The 12,803-nt window shown below is 51.2% G+C and overlaps 1 protein-coding gene across 1 annotated transcript; it reads right to left on the reverse strand.

Moving 5' to 3' along the window:
* Positions 1-271: 271 nt before the first annotated feature.
* On the reverse strand, positions 272-10,008 carry TAFA3 (TAFA chemokine like family member 3). Its single transcript, XM_055584715.1, has 6 exons — positions 9,697-10,008; positions 8,509-8,558; positions 7,028-7,143; positions 6,159-6,308; positions 5,089-5,213; positions 272-3,761 (listed from the first exon to the last, which is right to left on the reverse strand). Exons 3-6 carry the CDS (start codon positions 7,140-7,142, stop codon positions 3,750-3,752), a joined length of 402 nt encoding a protein of 133 aa, XP_055440690.1. The 5' UTR covers position 7,143; positions 8,509-8,558; positions 9,697-10,008; the 3' UTR covers positions 272-3,749.
* Between the last annotated feature and the right edge of the window lie 2,795 nt (positions 10,009-12,803).

Here is a 12,803-nt window from a genome sequence, read left to right on the forward strand (position 1 = left end):
TTGGGTGTCAAAGGATGTCTGCTCCAGTAAAGAAACCATGTCTGGGACAGAAACTGAAAATAGAGTCCGCCTGGTTAAGTTTATGATAACTCACCGTCATTTTCAAGATCTGTCTGTCTTCTATACAGAACAAGCACAGAACAACAAGTCTTGTTGGCTATATGGTTTCTCTGCAATGACTTGCTCTGCTATCATAGCAGGAAAGAGTAGTCACAGACAATAATAAGCAAATGAACATGGTTATATTCCAATAAAACTTTATTTACAAAGACAGGTGGCGGACCAGATGTGGCCCATGGGCTTTGGTTTGCAGACCCCTGCACTAGGCTCTAAAGAAGCCTTAAGCCATCAAAACTGGCTGCACAGGTCTCCCAAAGACTGATAAGGGCTCCATTCTGTCTCCTCCAAGGACAGAAATCAAGTTTTATTTTAATTGTTTTGTGTAGTGCTTTGGTGTTTTGATGTTCTTCTGAATGAGTGATCTCAATTCCCCCCTTTTATCCCATCTCCCCTCTTTCCGTGTAGACATCTCTAAGTGCTTCCCTTTCTTCTTCATTTTGTCCCTTTGAACTTACAGGGTCAAGCGATTTTAGAGTGAGGCTCTTTCACATTCATCCTTGCTAACATTCTGACTTCTTTTCAGATCCCTCATCTATACTAGGGTAAGAGGCAATGTACAGTAGGATAAAGAGCACTTGTCTGGATCACTGGGCAGGATCTGCCACCAGCTTGTTGTGTGATTTTGAGCAAATTACCTTACCTCTCTGAGCCTTTCTTTTCTCATCTGTCAAATGAGGGTGTTGGTTAATGATCTCTAAAATCCCTCCTAGCTCTAAGATTGTGATTTTAGAAAGTGGCAGCTTCAACTCCAGCCAACTGTCAGGGGCCATTAATTAGGATGTCACTCACAGACCTTAATGAAACTGCCAGGAGGCCACAGAAATTAGCCACATGATCTTCTGCAGTTGGCAACCTTCCTTCCAAAGCTGGGTGGGTAGAGTTACCAGCTAACTCAGGAAATCTGAGAGCCCATCCCACTTAAGGGAGAAAAGGAACATAAAATGACTCCAGGACCTCTGTGCTCCAGGAAAATTCATTTGCATTCCTATACTGCCATTGAGATAGCTACAACATGTGCACAAATATTGACTTAGTTGGAAGCAGGATCCAAGGGAGCTTCTGTTGGGAGATGGCATGCTTTTCCTTCTCCACCAGATCCTGTTGTATGGGGCTCTCCTGGCCATATAAAGAATACCCCTCAAAGCCCACCAAATAAACGTATGAATGGGTCAAGAGGAAACGGAGGCTTTGAGGAGTTAAAAAAATGAATGCGCAAACTCCAGTATGTGCCAAAGGAAAGCAGTCTTCTCTGAAGCAAGGATGAGCAAGGTCAGGGACGACCAAGGAGCCTGGATGAGGCAGGGGCTTGTGGTGGTTGGCAGCTCAGGTATAGTATCATCCCCCAGCTCACAGCCCAGTGGCTGTAGATGAGCAGATGGGCATCTTCTCCCTCCCTCCTGGATACAGTCTCAAGGGATGGGAAGGGAGTAGAGAAGCCCGCATCCTGGCTTCGAGGAGAGCAGGCTCTTACTCTCCAACTCAGTTAAAGCTGTCTCATTTGTAGCCTAAATAATTCACTCGCCAATCTCTCAAGGAACATTAGAAGAAAAACAAAACCCGACCCAGCCCTCCAGCTCAGGTTCCCACTGCACTGAAGGCAGGCCGGGAGGCAGACCCAAGCTTCAGAGACGGCCTGCCTTCAAAGGTTCACTGGGGCTGGCAATCTTCCAAAAATTGCCTGGGGCCTGGTTTTGTATAGCCCTTGAACTAAGAATGGTTTTCACATTCTAAAAGGTTTTTTTTTTTTTTTTAAATAACATGAAACAAAATAAACAACAAAGATGAATATGCCACAGAGACTGTCTGTGGCTTGTGAATATTTACTATTCTTTCAAGAAAGTAGGCCAATCCCTTAATTCATTCCAAAACCTTGAAGGAAGCAATGACCACCTTTGACCTACTCTTTGACTACCCCACACTTATGACCCCACTGTGTGCAGAGAGATTCAAAGTTGTCAGAATTCTGACAGTAACAGTCTAGCCTGAAGCCAGCATCATTGTTCATCCCATTACCAAAAGCAATGAAAAGGCAAAAACAAGAAGATAAACCCCTGAGTGGGGTGAATGTTCTTGATTTTCCGACATGGGGAGGGAGGGAGAGAGAGTAGCAGGAAGGGCTGAGACTAACCCCCAACCCTGATTTGTCTTTTCTGAGAGTCAGAATCAGCACTGTCCCAGCTGGTCTCTACTGACCTTCCCCTCAAGGCCCATCACATCCCACAGTCCTGGTGATCCCAGCCGATCCCAGCTGATGCCAGTAGTCACTGAGGCTGTCTGTGATTTTCTTACTGATGAGACATCCAAGTAATTTGCATCTCTGAGGCCTGTGTATCTGTCATCTCCAAAGTATCTAGGGTGCCAACCTCATTGGCTGACCCTCAGGCCTGGATAGAGTCTTTATCCAGCCCACCAGGGGCTCCCCTACTTCCCAGAAGGGCCTTAGAAGGAAGAGGACTCTGACCAGCCAGCCCTGGACGCTACCTAGACCCTCTCTTGGACCCAGAGCCTCTGAGAGGTGCAGACTCCTAAGGACTCTGGAAGAGACAGGTTCGAGAGGACAATGAGGCTGCCAGCTCAGAGTGCCCACCTGTAACTGGACTGTCAGGGGTCTGTTTGGAGGTTTTGGGGCTGAGGGCAGAGTGGAGATCGAGTGGCCCCACATCCTGGTGGGCAGATGTTCTGGATTATTTCAGAGAAGAGTCACCTTCGTAAAAGTTCTTGCTCAGAATCATTTTGCTATCTGGCCAGTTCTTTGCTGATTCCTGTTCTTGAGCTAAAAACAGCATGGAAGACCCAGGCTGCAATCCTAATATCCAGGCTAAGTGAAAGGTTAGCAGTCTTAGAGATTTAGGAGCCCAAGCAGTGAGACCTTGGGCCAGTCATCTCACCTCTGTGGGACTCAGTTTTGTCATCTGTTAGAATGAGCAAACAAACAAAAACTTGGGGTACCTGGGTGGGGGTGGTTTTACAGTCCTATCCAGCCCATACCCAGCATGCCCAAAGCAGGCAAGGCCCCTGCAGAAGCTTTTTGGGAAAGTTGTTTGGCTTCATCTCAGCTTTCCCTTCTCAAGTCAATTCAGTCCCATTCAAATGAGATAGAGCTAATCAGGCATCAGGGGAGAGTTTTCCTTTAGTAGGTCAGCACTTGCTGGGGATTCAGAGGGACATGAAGTAGGGAAGTAGTGGGTGGTGAATACGACCTCTTGTCTTTGTGCCCTGTGGCTAGAGGGTGGCCAACAAGCTGTTGGGAGTCCCCTCCCCAAACCCAACATGCTCACAGCATACGGTCCAGAAACCACAGTCTGCTACCACATACTTTAGTCTAAATTATCGAGAATGCCTTTTGTCAGCTCTCCAACTTGATTGAACATTCCTTAGGGGTAGGGACTGTATCTTGACCTTTTGTCTCCCAGGAGAGCCCAACATCACAGGTATGTGACTGGAGATGGGCCTGAAGATATGAGGTCTGGATCTACTCTGAAGTTTGACTGCAATGTCCCGGAAAGAGTCCCGTGTACTGGGCCCAGGTATGGGCCCAGGTAAGCAAATCCCAATATTTGCTGGCTGATAAGTGGACACCCTTCTCTCGTCCGAGGCTCAATCAAGCTGTCGGGTCATGACCCCAAGAGCTATCGTGTCACCTAGAGAACAAGTGATGCAAGAAGGTTAGAGAAGGGAATGCCTGTGCCATCCCAGCATGCCAGAGACTCCCCTGGATATGCAGGTCATGTAGAGGTCATTGCTGCTGATCCCTTCCCCTGAAGCAGTCCAGACTGGGAAAGCACAGCCTGGTGGCCCAGGCAAACTTAAATCACTCACATGTCACTGCTGTTTTCTTCAGAGTAGCTAACAAATGGCAAGCACGGTGATCTACAGGCTACAAACCCGTATCTATGAACTAGTGACCAACGTCAGAAGCTCTGGGGTGTGTCTCTTCTAGTCTTAAATCTACTCAGCATGACTGTGTCCCTTGCATGCCTGAAGATAGGAAGCTCGACTTTAGGTCTGGCCACACCTTACTTTGCTGTGGCTCCTGTTCTATGCCCTGTGAAAATGTTGCTCTCTTCAGAACTCCAGAGCTGGCCTTTCCTCCTCTGTTGTCTTGTTTGCATGTTTGTTTGCTGGGTGTGATGGTGAAGAGGGAAGGCAGGAGGCAGAGTTCTGGCCTCCCCCACAGTGTCACTCATCTATACAAATGGCCATGACGGAGTGATACAACTAATCAACTGTGACACACATGGAACTGCTAAGAGTTCAATACAATTTTAATGACCCCTTGCTCTGTGGGGCGGGCAGCAAGCCATGAAAATAACCACCCTCTCTGGTGGTGTCAGCACAGCAATTCAACCAGAGGAAGGCAGGTGTCAGCTGTAAGGAGTGAATCATGGGAGCGTGGGGTGGGGCCTGTGGCAGGGGCGGGTGGAAAGAATGTCCACTGCAGAGATTCCACTTGGAATTATCTAGATTATTTCCTCAATTCTCTACTTTATTCTAAGGACCTGACATTTTCTGGGAGGAAAACTCACTGAAGGCAGAGGGGGAAACGAAGGCTTAGGGAGCAACGGAATCTGCCCAGAAGGACATGCATGTGCATTCATGCTAAGTTGCTTCAGTCATGTCTAACTCTTTGCAACCCTGTGGACTGTAGCCTGTCACGCTCCTCTGTCCATGGGATTCTCCAGACAAGAGAATCCTGGAGAGGGTTGTCATTCCCTCCTCCAGGGGATCTTCCCAACCCAGGGATTGAAACTGTACCAGGACACACTGGATTTCAAATCCAGAAGACCTGACTCCAGTCCCCAGAGTCCAGACAAACCCAGCAGAGACTGTCTGGAAATGAGCCCAGAGGATCTGCTGCTTTCGCTGTGGGAAACCAGCATCCTAGATCCCAGGGCTCTGTGCCCCCTTGTCCCACCCCCCGTGAAGGCAGAAGAGCAGGGGTAGGATGCAGTGTCCACCCCTGGATACCTTGGTGGTTCTGACTTTGTGTCCACTGCTGCAACTCCACCCTGACAGGTCCGGGAGCACTTTACACTCCTCCCCTGGCAGGCAGGGCTCCATGTGACACCACCACTTCTGCAGGACTATGGAGGCTGTGGGAGCAGGAGGCAGTGAGGGCAGATCTAAGGTCTCTGCATGCAGTGGGGGGGGGCGGGGGGGGGGCTGGTCTGTGCAGAATGAAGGGCGTGTTCCCACACACCCTGACTCTGAGCCCCACATTTCTCTTGTCTTTTCCCGACTCTAAGCTGCCTGCAAGGCAGTATTCGGGCTGAGGCCTGGGGACACAACCACACCAATCTCAAGCCTACTGACCTTCCATCTCACCAAAGCCAGGGCAGGGTGATGGGGAAGTGGTCTCTAAGGCAACCCTTGACTTGAGCCACCTGGTTAATAGCAGAGAGGCACAGCCTTCTACATACACTCTAGGACAAGTGAGCAAGTGTGCAAGTCATCTGAGGGGGCCACAGGCCAGGAGTGCACAAGTAGGCACGTGTGTGTGAGAGACAGGGAGAGAGCACAAGTGGGTGTGTTTATAGTGCTGCCAAGTGAGCATAAAAAAATGAACATGGGCAGGGCTGCGGGAAAGGCATGAATAGGAAGGAATCCACTGCTGAGTGATGTGTGTTAAAGCTGTCAAAGAATGAGGGTAAAGGCGGGCTTGAGGGTGAGAGGAGCTGTGAGAGGCCTGGGAAGGAGCCGCTGGTGAAGAAGTCAGCGTCTGCAGGAGTGGGTGTGAAGTGATGAGCCTGCAGGAAGGCTAAGAGGACCCACCTGAGGAAAGGGATCGGTGCCTGCGTCAGGCAGTAGGTGCGGTCGGGAGGGAGGGCATGTGCCCGTGACAGCACTTTCCTCATCTCTGGGATGGGGATGGTCACATCTGTGCCCCTCCCCCAGAGGTGGCCCCTTCATTTGAGACTCCCAGGGTGAAAGCCCTGAGATGGGCATGAAATTGCATCCCCAGCAGATGGCGAAGCCTGGACAGACCTTCTTATCTCTCTGACCAGGCCCTCCCCACTGGGTCCCAGCCTCTCACTCACCATCCACACAGGAGGGCTTTGCCCGGGTGGTGCCGGCCACCTGGCCGGAAAAGCAAGAGCATTTAACGGTCTGGGAGCGCTCCTCGATGTGGTTCCGGTTACAGCAGCGGTGGGTGGCGATCACCTCGCAGGTGCCCTGCTTAACGGGGACTGCAGGGGCCAGCACAGATCCAGATCGGGTGGCCAGCCCAGGCCAGCGGCCCTCCTCCCCTTCCCCCCAACTCCATGTCCTCAGCCCCTCCTCCCAGCTCAGGCAGGGGTAGGTAAGAGATTTCCAATTGCAGGGGAGGAGGAAGTGGATGAAATCTCCCTGCCACGTCCCAGGGCTCCTGTCCTTCCTTCCTCCCCAGTGAGGCCACACTCATCACCCTGGCATTGTCTAGCCCTTGGGCAGGAGAAAGATGGAGTCCACACCAACCCCCACCTCCTGGCCTCCTCCGGGTGAGGCCAAGGGCCTCGGAGCTTACAATGCGTGGGGGAGGATGATCCGCTTACACCAGCTTTAGCCATCCCGGAAGGAAAACCACAGAATTAGGCCAGGAGGCTAGACTTAAGCCCTGACCCGGGGGTGCCTCTCCCTGCAGAACACCTTCTGGGCTGGAAGGGAAGGCGAGAATGGGTCTAGTGGTGCCTTCTCCAGCTGGGATAGCAGAGAGGGCAGAGTTCCTGGGTGAAGAACAGGTGCCAGAACCCCTAGAATCTGAGGGTTTTACTCTGCCTCAGAGATCTGCCTGCTGTGGAACAGGGTGGGGTGGTTAGTGTCCAGCTTTCCAGGCATCCTGGGTCTCCTTCCAGGCATCCTGGCAGGCTGGGTCTCCCAGCCATGTGGTACATGCCCCCTGGGTTCGGTCCCACCACCTCCTCCAAACCTGTGGGAGTTGGAGGCTGCAAGGAAGCTGAGGCCAGGCGGGTCCACAGCCAGGCCAGGCAAAGTGCCAGCAGCCAGCCGCCCGTGTTCCAGGTCTGCGTGCCCCTCTCACGCATCCTGCAGAAAGAAGCACATGCCCTGCTTGACTCTAGGCAGGAGCCGCCCCCCAGCCACCCAAGTGCCCAGTCCCAGCACTGCTGTGCCACATGCTCTGGGAAGCACAGAGTGGGACAAGACCCCCACTTTGTCCCCAGGGAGCTCTCGGCCTAGCACACACTCACGGTAGAAAGTGGTGAGTGCCGGAGTAGGAAAGGGAGTAGGAAAGGACATGTTCTGCTGGGAATAGCATGGAAAGCTCTGTGGAAGAGATGACACTTAGGAAGTGTCTTAGAGAATGATGTGGACATGGTCCCATGGAGGGCTGTGACATGGGAGGAATAATAATGCCAACTCCCATGTGTTGAGCACCTGACCCACACACTCTGCAACCATGCTCTTGAATCCTTCACAACTGTCCTACAATGTAGAATTATTTGTACCCATTTTACAGATGAGCAAACTGATACTCAAAAAGTCTGGACACAATCTAAATAACCATCAATAAAGGACTGGCTAAATACATTGCGGGCCATGTGTGCAAATACAGTCCCATACAGAACGCTGTTAAAGAATGAGGAAATGCTGTATGTACTGAGGCATGCAATGGTCCCCAAGGATAACCCATCATTTAGGGGGGAAAAAAAGAAAAGTGCAGGGTGATGTGTATTCAATGTGTAAAAGGGAGGGATTATATATGTTGCTCAAATATGAGTAAGCTAGCTCACTCTGGAAAATGTACCACAAGACCCTAATAACATTGTTTGCCACCAAGAAGAGAAAGTAGTGGTCTGAGAGTGAGAAATGGGTTGACCGAGAAGTAAAGGGAAAAAAGACATTTTTCCTTCCTATTGCTCTTTAATCTTTTGGATTCTGAACCATAGGAATCTGCGAGCAATTCAACTTAAACAAAAATTAAATATACAAAGGAAGAAATGGAATGGAGGCTCAGAGAAGTCAAATAACTTGCCCAAGACCAGGCAGCATGTGGGTCGAAAAGCCCTGAGCCCAGAAACCTGCCCTGTTCCCACTGGACCACTTTGTTTTTGTTCTCTTCCCCTTTCCTTCTCCTTCTTCATCCTTGTTGGTTCACATCTCCCAAATCTTTCCCAGATAGTGGACTAGAAATGGAGGGAATCCCCGGGAAGCAGAGGCACAGAGCAGCTGGGAGCCACCAAGAGCAGAAGAGACCTGAACCCCCCTTTCTGCTGCACTGCTGGCCCCTTGGGGCGTCACTAGGCTCCCTCAGGTGCCAGCTTGGTGCTGGGGACACCAGAGGCCAAACCAGATGCGAGGACTCAGTTGCTCCCGTGCTCCTTTTGGAAAGAGTGATTGATCTATGTCTACTCATGCACCCCCCCTACCAACTCCCCCTTGTCAACTCACCTTTTTTGGAATTCTTTAACTTCTGTCTGTTCACCCACCGGCTTCAGACTCTACCTAGACAAGCAGGAGAGATTCTTGTGCTTTGCAAGGGACAGAGGGAGCCTGTGGCCCTCCAGGGAGTGGAAGAGGGCCTGGGTGAGGGCTAGTGGGTGGACTGGGCACTGAAGTAGAACCTAATTCTGAGGCTGTTCCCCAAGATGCCAGGACAGGGAGTAAAGTACCTCCTCTGCCTTGGGAATTTGCCGAGGGCCTTGCGGACTCTGGGAACACGTAGGGTGGTAAGCCTGAAAAGAGAAGCAGGAGATGGTAGGTGTCTATGAACAAACGCTATCACCTCTTTGGTCTTGGGAAGGGGATGAAGGCCAGAGAAGTGTTTCTGAGCAGAATCTGACAGACTGCTGCTGGGGAGAGGCTCCTGAGAATAACAACCCCCGAGGTCCTGAATCCTCTTTGCTGCCCCCTCCCCTCATCCTGCTTCGCACCTGCTTCCTGGACTGCCCAGGAGCCGGCTCAACTCTGCCACCCTCGCCCCCATTCCCCCTCCAGGTTTCTGAGCCCCAGAGGCTTCAGCTCCAAAGGTCTGTTTTAAGACCTCCCCTCTCTCAGCTTCCAAAGGGAGGTGGAACTGGGGCAGGTCAGATGGTGGGGCTCAAGAAGGATGGAGAGCCTCCTGTCGTGGCTCCCCAAGAGTGAGAGCCCAGAAAGGACTGTGGGGGCAGATGGAGCAAGTGGTGCCAAAACCCCCTGGGATAGGTGTGCTCCAAAAGCAAGGAGATTCTAGAAGCACTTCTTTCCTGAGTTGGTATCTCTTGTCCCCGCCCTCTTCGGGAATATTTGTTTTGATAATTAAAAAGGCAGCCCCCACATCCCATTTCTCTCTGAGCTGCCACATCCTCCAATCTAACGTTTTCATCTCTCTTAATGAACCTCAAAATCCAAAAGACCTCGGAGTGTATTAGGTGGGTTCTCTGGCATTCTATTCCCTCCCTTAAAGAGAGCTAGAGAGAGAAGCTTCTGGGATTTGTTCTCGGGCTTCCACACAGCTGCCTCAGTTTCCCAGGCTGTTTCCCCCAAGCCCCTGCATGCCAGCATAGGGTTGAGAATGTGAACTACAGGATCCACCTTTCCCCACCTCTCCCGCCCCACGCCGACTCAGTCCTCCCAATTCTGAGCCTCCAAGTCCGGGACCTACCTGCCCCAGGCGGTGCCAGCTGGTTCTACCGGCCTGAGGTTCTCTTCACCTCTGAGCCCAGGATGGAGACCCGAAAGGGGGACTGAAGGCCAGCTCCAGTGCTGTCTAGTCCGGAGCTCTGTTCCCTTCACCAAGTTGCTGTGTCCCTGAAGCGGTGGGGCTCTGGTCAAAGTGGCATCACGGTCAGGCGGGGCCCGTTCCGGGCACCGGGGAGCTCCGGGCCCCCCTGGCCAGCTCTGCAGAGCTCAGCCGGGGTCCCTCCGATGCTCCCGCCCGCAGGCTGGGGAAGTACGCGGCCGCCGCGCCGCCTCCTCCTCGCCCGGGGCCGCTTTCGCTTCCCCAGCCCAGAGCGGTTGTCGCCTCCGCCTCCCGGACAGCGCTCCGCCCGCCCGGTGGGCACAGCGACCCCTGGCGGTCGAGGCAAGACCAGGGAAGAGGGGAAGAGAAGCCAGTCCCGCAATGCGGTCCCTGGTGTAGGCTGGGGTAATTCGGAGAAGTCCCTCAAAACTCTGGACGTCTTAGGGCTTGGGGTGTGGGTGCTGAGTGTGAGGACAGCTCAGACACTCAGAGACTTTGGGCCTTGAAGATTTCCGAACTTGCAACCATTAGTCGTATGTGATTATTTAAATCTAAATATAATTAAGTTTCTCATTTATACTCATGATATTTAAAGTGCTCAGTTGCCACATGTAGCTAGGGACTACTGCATTGGGCAGAAAAGATACAGAACATTCCTACGTTGCACAAAATCCTATTTGACAATGTTCTTCTGAATAGATATGTTATCCCTTCGGTGTTTAAATGTTAAAAATCCAGGAGGAAATAACAAACGATCTCTGCTTCAGGAGTGGTGTCCTCTGGGGCAGGAAGGACCAGGAGAGGTACGAGGGTAGGAGCCCAGAAGGCAGGAGGGCTTTGGTAGGCCTGAGGGTGACCTCAACTTGGGAACTCGAGACCCAGTTTCTTCATCACCATAAAAACCGCAATGTAATTGCCATTGTATAGTGTATAATTCATTACAGGTGATCTGAATGTGAAAGTATTAGACAAATGAGAGAGGGAAGTGGTGGTTGGTGTGTGAATTTGTCTCTTAATTGAAGGCTATTCCTCCTAATTAAAGAGGAGTTTCGGGTTGGAGTAATGGGGAGGGGAGAGGTAAGGGGAAGAAGCCCAGTTCTGGACTCTGAGCCATTGCATGTGGCCCAGGACAAAGGGACTTCTCTTAAGGATGCCCAGTTCCCACCCCTAGCCGAGGCCTCGCACACTCCTGGCAGGACCAGCCCCTGCACAGTTCTCAGCAGAGAAGAATATCCCACAAGACTGCTTCTTCCCACTGCATGCCTGCTTTTCCCTTTCACTCTGTGCTGCCTTGGGGATGAACAGAGGTGGTGACCTTCTCACCAGGTTCTGGGACAGTCTGAGGATGGAGGAGGTGTGATGATGCCAGGAATAGCTGGTGAGAGATTCAGGGAGAGGAGATCCTTAGGATTTGGGTATGGTCAGAAGGCTGTTCTGGAGCCCAAGGAAACTGTTGACATCCCTGTTGACCATCTGGTGCTGAAAGTAGGAGGTCTTTGGGCCCTGGCTCTGTAGCCCACTTGCAGTCACATCATGATGGATGTTGTGAAGAGCAGGAATTACGGAGCTGAGGGGAAGAAAAGGAATTACGGAGCTGAGTGACACAGAGAAGTGGTAAGCAAACTGTCCCAGAAACACTGAATAATAAAAATAGCCAGGATGTTGTATTTTTTTCTTGTCTTTAGCTTGCTGTGGCTGTTTATGCCATTTATCTGTGAGCTTGTTTCAGCTTTTCTCAAACAGGAGGGAAATATCCTTAGCAGCAGCAGCAGCAGGTCCTTTATCTCCATCTGCCTTGCCACTCTGTGTGCCTTTGGGTCTGACTTTTGTTTTTTCTTTTCTTGTGACTTCTTTTTTATTTCTCTCTGCCCAGGGTGTAGGTGTAATTATAGAAGTCTACCAACCTGAATGACCATTGTGATATTTTTATTTGGAAGCTACCAGGAAAGTCACCCCTTCTGGGGCTATAGGCTAGCCAGGAACAGAGTCGTATTCGGGAAGCACCCACCAGACAGAGTCCAGAGGTGGAATAGCCATCATGAACTGGGTGCCAGTGACCTCTGAGGACTACCCTAACTTGCATTAGGACCTTAAGGGCCTTGTCCCCATTTGAACCATGCATGGGGAAGGAGGTGTCTCTGGAAGCCAAATCAATTCCCAGGCTTAGGGACCATAACTCTTTCAGCAGCCTGTCAGTACCACCCTCCCCTCTCAGGTAGGCACTTAGCCTGGCCTCTGTCTCCCTCCGGTGGCAGTCACAGAAGTTGTTCACCTGGATTGCTCTCAGTCTCGGTGTTAAGAGAAAGAGGTTGGCAGAAAAGGAGCCCCTACTCTTCTGCTCTTCACCTATCTCTTCTTAACCCTTCTTCTTTGATCTAGATAAATCAGTTTGATTCTTAAGATAGTATCAGTTTAGGTGGTTGGGAAATGGACACAGGCATAAATTTCACACTGGGTTGTTGACCTCCTGGAATAAGTCATGTAAAATAACAGGAACGTCCAAACCTGCCTCATCCATAAAAAGAACATAACAAAAACCTACCTTGCAGGGTTAGTGTGCAGTGTAAACGGCCTGAAGTAAAGCGTTTTGCAGAGGGACCATTATGTAGTTAGTCCTCAATAAATGGTAGTCATTGTTGTTATCCTTACTACCTAATTCTTCTGTGGTCAAGGGAGGTTTAAATATGGAAATGTGGGAGGAAATTGTGTCCTGAAAAAAAAGTGGAGTGGCAACCAATCTGACGGATCTAGAGGTGGTCTTCACGGGGAACAGTGCCTCTAGGAATCCAGGAAATTACCCAGCTTCCCAATTCAGGATGACTGGCTCCAACCTGCCTTGTTACCACCTCCACAGCACCCCAGCAACAGTTTGCTAGCCCTCATTCTCACTCTGGCAGCCCCAGCCAGAGGTGTTATCACACCAGAGCTTCACACCCAGCGGTCCCTGATGGAAGTCATCAGCTCCATCACCCTCTGGGCAGGCTGGCCACAACGAACTGAGGTCGAGGAGACACCACCTTCCCGT

Source organism: Bubalus kerabau, chromosome 6, assembly GCF_029407905.1.
Source record: "Bubalus kerabau isolate K-KA32 ecotype Philippines breed swamp buffalo chromosome 6, PCC_UOA_SB_1v2, whole genome shotgun sequence".
In the NCBI taxonomy this organism is placed as follows: domain Eukaryota; kingdom Metazoa; phylum Chordata; class Mammalia; order Artiodactyla; family Bovidae; genus Bubalus; species Bubalus kerabau.

What these genes read in the sequence shown, in the direction of transcription:
- TAFA3 (XM_055584715.1), bottom strand. Translation starts at nt 7,142, where the DNA reads ATGCGTGAGAGGGGCACGCAGACCTGGAACACGGGCGGCTGGCTGCTG. An exon ending in GCAGCCTCCAACTCCCACAG is followed by an intron (nt 6,309 to 7,027) that starts GTTTGGAGGAGG and finishes TGGCCCCTGCAG; the next exon opens with TCCCCGTTAAGCAGGGCACC. An exon ending in AAAGCCCTCCTGTGTGGATG is followed by an intron (nt 5,214 to 6,158) that starts GTGAGTGAGAGG and finishes CTGCTCCCACAG; the next exon opens with CCTCCATAGTCCTGCAGAAG.